This window comes from Lycium ferocissimum, chromosome 9 (genome assembly GCF_029784015.1).
Source record: "Lycium ferocissimum isolate CSIRO_LF1 chromosome 9, AGI_CSIRO_Lferr_CH_V1, whole genome shotgun sequence".
Taxonomy (NCBI): domain Eukaryota; kingdom Viridiplantae; phylum Streptophyta; class Magnoliopsida; order Solanales; family Solanaceae; genus Lycium; species Lycium ferocissimum.
In genome coordinates, this window is record NC_081350.1 from 16,911,716 (window position 1) to 16,919,205 (window position 7,490).

Consider the following 7,490-nt stretch of genomic DNA (forward strand, 5'->3'; position numbering starts at 1 on the left):
TAATAGTAAAAGCTGAAACTAAAATGTCAACTGTATAACAGTGATGTTAATAATAATTAGAGATATCACGCCTAATCTAAAGTTAGTTTAGTTCTTCGAATATTAGATTAAAATGCTTTATAGAAAACGATTCTAAATATGATCATTTCTCAAAGAACAAATATACAAACGTTTTTTACTAGTTTGTTTGATTTGTTTCCTTTTATGGAGAAATAAAAACAAATATCATGATTGGTTATACATGCAAGCTGGATCAATTTTGAACTTCGGATGATGTTTGATACTTTCTAACAGATTAAGAACTCTAATAGACAAATTAGGCTGCCAATTTGATGTCCCCAGTTGAAACCAACTTTGATTATCGCTAGAATTGGTCGGTTTGACACCTAAAATAAAATCATATCACTTAAACTGAAACAACCGTATACATTATTCAAGTTTTATTGAGTACTTTAAATAGAGATAATTCTAAAAAAAAATTGAGATATTCAATAGGATATATTGCATGTCCTTTCGTTTCTTTCTCTCCACCATAATAAAATGAAGCCACTATATATTAGGATTTTTGTTTAGTTTCGTAATGAAAAACTAAAAATATGGAAAATATCGTAGCGGATTTAGCATTTTCTTGTATAAAGTTGGTGCACAATTTTGTAGAAAATACAACAACTTACCCAGCGTAATCTCACAAGTAGGATTTGGGGAGCGTAGAATGTACGCAGACCTTGCTCCTATCTTTTAAGGGGTAGAGAGATTGTTTCCGTAGACCCTCAGCACAACAACTTATTACCAAAATAGGCGAGAAGGAAAAAAAAAAATAACGACAGCAAAGTGACAAGATAGACACAGCCAACGACGCAACAAGTAACAATAAAAACGAAGTAAAAAACACTATGCAAGTACTAAATAGTTATATTAATTAAATATAACCTAACAAGAAGGAAACATAAAATCACATGCATAGCAAGGCAGACTAAACTTCCAAAGCACTCCAAGACTACACAATAGGTAGAGACCCTTTGTTACAAAACCTAGAAAGTTTCTTGACTTGAAAGTGGAACATGAGACCTAACAATGAAAAAGTTTTCACAGATAAAGCCAGCAAGACCACCACCAATCAAAGGCCCAATCCAGTAAACCCAATGGTCAGTCCAAATTCCACTAACAAAAGCTGGCCCAAATGACCTTGCAGGGTTCATTGAAGCTCCTGAAAAAGGCCCTCCAGCCATGATGTTGGCCCCAACAACAAGCCCAGTTAGAAGTGGGCCCATCCCATCAATAATTCCCTTCTTGGGGTCCACAATGGTAGTATAGACAGTGAACAACAATGAGAAGGTCAAAATCACCTCCATAATTAATCCTTGTCCATAATTCACTCCATCTGCTAGTGCGTGAACTGGTGTTATCTGTAAAATTACAAAAATGATAAGATCAACGTACAACAAAACTCAATCACTACCATCCATCTTCAAGCTCTGATAGATTCGATAAATATATCAATTCAAATTTCTAATTTATAATGTGACAAGTAAAAGGAGGATCTCTTTTTATATTGCTTTTCCATTTTTGCATTTCTTATCAAGTGTATAGGCAATTTCATTAATTCAACTATTACAGGTTGATGGGAAGAGACAATTGTGAATTAGTTAAATACTGTAAATTATTTGTTGACGTATTCAGGATTTCAAGGGGGATAAAGTTTGATTTTTCAACCTGATCCATATGTGTAACGAATAAAGCCCCCCATTTCTTTTCTTTTTATCTGCATCATGCACATATATGGCACTTTTTTTTTTCTTGTATGACACAAAATGATTATGTTGAAATGTAGGGATCTAGTAGTTCAGTTGGTTGGCTACCTGAACTTTCACCTTGTTGGTGAGAGTTCGAATCCCCACATTGTAATCCCCTTTCCCTACCACCTATGTAATAAACAGTTTTTTTTTTTTTTTAAAAAAAAGATTATGTTGAAACAGAGTTGTGTAAAACTTGGTTAGATGAACAAGAGTTACTACTCCCTTTTATTTTACGCGACATTCTCCTCATTAGTTTGTTTAAAAATTAGTCATATTTTTTTATATTTAAACTAATTTAACTTTAAAGTTCTTTTTTTAGCCGCTTTCACAGCCATTGAAGTGTCGTTACAAATTAAAAATCATAAGTTTCAATTTTTCTTTTAACTCCATGCTAATCAAACTCTATTGCATCAATTAAAAAAGAGCGAGTAGCAGGTACTAGTAATACTAACCAATCCACCAGTGAGGTAATTAAGCAAAGCACAAGCAGCAACAGAAGCCAATAACTGGTCTATCCAATAGAGGATTGATCTAAAGACAGTGATATGACCACCCATACAAAGGCCAAGTGTGACAGCAGGGTTAAGGTGCCCACCAGAAATTCTGAAACCAGCAGATATTGTCACAGCCACCACCAATGCATGTGCCATCGCCACAAAAAATAAACTCACCAGTGGATCTCCATTTAGCTTATCTGTTTTCATTCAACACTACCATTTGCTTCACACTTTCAAATACTATTTAAAAATCTACTTTCATATTCATATGTTGGTTTCATAACCAAAGTACTAAATTATTTTATGTAACAAAGAAATATCGATCGAACCTCTGTCTAGTTACGTATCACCAAAGTTCAAAATTACCACTAAAAAATTCTTTTGTAACCAAAAAAGTCATTCAATTCTCTCTAAGTATCATACAGAAAGTCTTTTATTTTCCTTCATATGGTGACTTTATATGATACATTAATAAAGTTGAGTGACTTTTTGATTACAACAAGTTTAATGATTCTTGTGATAGGTAAAATTGAGTGATTTTTCCGTTGCAAGAAAATAATTTAGTAACTTTATAGTGCAATAAACTAAAAGTTGACGACCATCTATGAAATTATGCTGTTTTTTTAGTGGGGAAGTTACACATTTAGCAGGTCGGTAAAAAATAATTACATCATCTAGCCCAATATACATAAATTCTACACACTAATTGTGTGTAATTCGTGTATATTATGCATCTGTTGGCAGTGCCGGAGCCAGGATTTTCGGCAAGGGAGTTCAAAATAAGACAACATAAACACATGAAGAAGTCAAGGGATTCAACATCTACTATATACATATATAAAAAATATTATTAACCATGTATAAACGATAATTTTCTGCCGAACCCCTTGTCCCAACCCGGCTCGGCCCCAGTCTACTGGCTATTGTTTTTTGTGGCCACTGTAACAGTGTAAAAATCCCTCTTTTTTGTATTACCTCAATAGTAGAGGTAGATTTAGTACAAGTTATGTCATATGTGGGTTCAAGACTTCAAGTAAACTCATTGATTTAAGTTCGAATTACATGTATATATGTAAAAATAATTAAAATGTATATCCAATATATTATCATGCTTTGTTTTGACTTACTGGCAGCCATGGCAGATCCCACACCAGCAAAAACGAAGAGGAAAGTGCAAATAAACTCAACAACGAGGGCTTGGATGCAGTCAGGCTGAATAGCCTCACGGCCACTTCCAACAGCAATCTTCGCCATTATTGACCGTTTAATTTCTGATGAAATGTGTAATGATAAATGGACAGGCAAACGAAAGGCTAAAAGCTTAAGAAGAAATGAAGAATGGCTATGGTTTATTGGTTCTTAAAATGGAGGACCACGTACATGTATTTATACAAGTGACATCAAATGCATGCCATGTTCGTAAAATATACTTAACTGGGGTGGCCAAGTAGTAGTGAAAACGATATTCTAATAATGATATGACATATCTAGGGGTTGAGCTAAAAGAAAAAAGAGAAATAATAACTAAGACCGTGTTTGAGTTAGCAGATTGTAAATATATAGCTGATAAGCTTTATCTGCTAAAAGTGATTTTTACAAATAAGCAGTTATGTGTTTGAGCAATAGTGTTAAAACTGATAATAAGCTGTTGATATGTCCAATAAAAAAATTGCTAAGTGATATCAAATGCTTGTAAGTCGTAAGATAAAACTACAATAGCAAGTAGTGGTGAAAAGGAGATTCTGATAGTGATATGACAAAATAGGGGTTGAATTTAAAAAAAAAAAAAAAAAAAAGAGAGAGAGAGAGAGAGAGAAATAAATAAGAGGCAAGAGCCCGTTTAAGTTAGCGGATTGTACATAGCTCATAAGCTTTTAGTGCTGAAATTAATTCTCAGTTATGTGTTTGAACATAATTATTGTTGAAGCTGATCCTAATAAACAATTGATATGTTTGTGAAAGAAGGTTACTAAGTGACATCAAATGCCATGCGTGCTTGTGAGATTTTCGGTGGCAGGTAGTGGTGAAAACGGTATTCTGATAATGATACGACAAATTCAACGGTTTAATTAAAAGGTGAAACGACTAAAAACAAAAACAAACAAAAAAAACGTAGAGTTGACCGGTTTGTAATTGTAAAGTGCAACAAAGAAATCAATTTGTAGCACCATGGATATAGAAAGGGAAATAAATATTTTGATCTTAGTATTTATGAAACAAGAAGACGACAATTTGAAGCTACTAGGAGTAATAAAAAAGGATTACACAGCACTCTAAAATTAGAGGAGTATTTCTTCTTAGTACTGATTAATTTGTCTCAAAACCGTTCTGGAAATGGGAATGGACCTTCTTTTCAGATAAGTGGAAAATATTTTAATCCACATAATTTTTTGATTGTTATAACATAAAATTTTACATAAATTATGTTTAAATTTAGCAAACTCAGCCTCCTAACTTAGTTACTCTGATACAATAATTTATTTAACTCACTTTTAAATAAAAGACATAAATCAAAACTTCCGCCGACGGGGAAATGTGAAGTCCACTTGGGGCGCCACTTCATTTAAAAAAAGAAAAAAAAAAAAGACAGAGAGACAAGCTAGTCTCAATTATGGGAGTACAAGAAAAGAAATGTTGAAATTGGAATCCAACGATGAACCTTTCAAGAAAGTTCATTATTCTTGCGTCGAATGATCGCAATGTTGAATAGTAATTAAATAAATAAAATTATGCTCTTTTAATAATTTAAGCTTTTAGATACACACTTCAATATAGTATCAGAATAGGCAAGAGATTGGGTTCGAGTCTCCAACCAATATCTAAAAAGAATCTTCACGTGCTTGGTCCTTGAAAAAGAATCATCAGGTCCGCATGTGACTTGAGAGCATGCGTGTTGAAGAATAATTTAATAAATAAAAATTTGCACTCTCTAAAATATCAAAATATTAGTGCAAATTAATAATTTGGCTATTTGTAGGAGTAATTTCCAGTTTGGTCCCTAAAATATCACTCCAACAAATCAAAATTATACAACAACAGAATTTTATTTGAATTTAATGAAGCATATATGCATCATGATGAAACTTTAGTTCAATCATAGATGCCCTCTGCTCCTTTTATCCCACCACCATAGCAAAAGCTGATATGTGAATTTGGCATACATCAATGAGTATGTTTGGTGAGTGGGTCATTTGGTGTCCTCTTCTTCATTTAATTTCTTTTCTCCTCTTATCACTTCTTTTCTTGTTATTATTCAATTTGACATTTAAGTAGGCCTACCTAAGTTATCAATCAAAAGCATATGCTTCCATTGACTTTGCAAGGCGAATAACAACCTCTCCTTTTTTTATGAAGTTGATTCCATGAATCTGCTAGTGAGGGACATTATTACTAGAATCCAGTAGTTGTATGGTTTTGTGCAAACTAAACATCGTCCCTAATTATTTTCCTTTTTTCCTGCAAAAATAATGAAAAATTAAAATTAGGAGGCCATGTTTGGGTTGATTTTATCATAATTGCAACTTCTTTTTCTGATATATTTCTCGGGTGATCCGCAGGCAGGGACCACTACAGCTCCTCTCTTCTCGAGAACCCATACGCCCCTTATCAGTGTATGAACAGTTGTCTCTCGAACAATGGTTTAGGTTCGGTCTCAATGAAAAAAAAAATTCTCAATTTTTTGGTAATAACTTACTTGTACCGAGTGTTGGACCAAAACTATGAATGCATGGCATTTGTTTGAACAAACATAATTACAATTTAATCATGGTTAATTAATGTATATGTAACACCTCATACCTCTAAACTAAGCTATGTTCATAATTCAGGGACTTAGAAATCAAGACGGAAGTGTTGGGATTAGAATTTTCTTTGCATCAGAATAGTAAAAGGACGCGTTACGTCAATTGTACAGGCCGTACTTTATGGATGTACCTCAGGAGGAAAGAATTGGAAGTTACTGGAAATTGACAATCGAGGTACGAGCAAGTTATAAGGACCGTGCATTTATGTACGGGCCGTTTTGAAATCGTACATTTTATACGGGCTATATAAATAAGTACGGGCCGTACTTTCAAGCCGTATCCCACAGACGAAAAATCGTAGTCACTGGAATGTGACATCCCAAGTACGGCCACAATGTACGGGCCGTACATGGTGCCCGTACATTTCCCCGACTCAAAGAAAAGTATAAATACGCAATGTTCAGTCTTTTATGTTATTTTCATATACTCCAAGCCCTAGAACGAAGTCATTCTTCTCCCATCATTCTCAAACATCAAGGTAAGCCTATTCCAAGCCTTTCAAGTGAATTCTAACATGTATCCACAATTTCTAAATAGAAATTCACTGTTCCTAACCTAGGGTCTTCAAGAAAACCCATCACAAGGATTCAAGACTAAGGCTTTTGGACCTTTTCTCAAAGTTCAAACCTTTTCTACAAGTTTGGAGCATTTACAAGTATGTAGGGTTTCTATCTACGTGTTGGAACATCGTTGTTCTTCCCCACGCCATGTTTTTCCATGATTATACGAAAGTTCTCCAAAACTAGAGTTCTAGACATGTTCATTATAACCCTAAGTACATGTACCATGATATACCATGTTTGTATTAATAATTCGTTATTGTGTTCTTAATATTCCCTTTTGGTTATTCAGAATCTGTCTATAATCCATGAAAACCCATACATTGCATTTCATGGGTTCTTAAATGCAGGTTATTAACTATTATGTTAATCACATGAAAATCCTACATGCTTCCATGTTTCAGACAAGATACACACACACACACACCCTATATATATATACACACACACACCCATGTTCATGTTTTGGGAGTTGCACAGATTACCGGGAAGGTTGAATAGCTGAAATAACGTATGCCAAGGTAGGATAAGGATCGCTCCGCCCAGTTAGGATGATTCCTCTATGTTTCCCCATCGCAGTATATTGGATCCATTCATGTCATGTTCATGTCTCATATCCCGGCAAGGTATAAGATGGCTTAGCTGATCGGGTAGAGATCAGACGCCACGTGTTTATATGGTGGCTATATGTCGGTTAAACTAATGCACTCCCACAAATATGTTTACGGACTTAAAATATTTTATTCATGTTATACATATTCATGTCAGATAATATTTCATGTTCATGTTCAACTTACAGATACATTTTCAACTTCAGTTCCATTATTCCATGTG

General features: G+C 34.1%; 1 protein-coding gene across 1 annotated transcript; it reads right to left on the reverse strand.

Moving 5' to 3' along the window:
• Nucleotides 1-900: 900 nt before the first annotated feature.
• On the reverse strand, nucleotides 901-3,738 carry LOC132029729 (aquaporin TIP4-1). Its single transcript, XM_059419066.1, has 3 exons — nucleotides 3,421-3,738; nucleotides 2,249-2,490; nucleotides 901-1,406 (listed from the first exon to the last, which is right to left on the reverse strand). Exons 1-3 carry the CDS (start codon nucleotides 3,545-3,547, stop codon nucleotides 1,032-1,034), a joined length of 744 nt encoding a protein of 247 aa, XP_059275049.1. The 5' UTR covers nucleotides 3,548-3,738; the 3' UTR covers nucleotides 901-1,031.
• Between the last annotated feature and the right edge of the window lie 3,752 nt (nucleotides 3,739-7,490).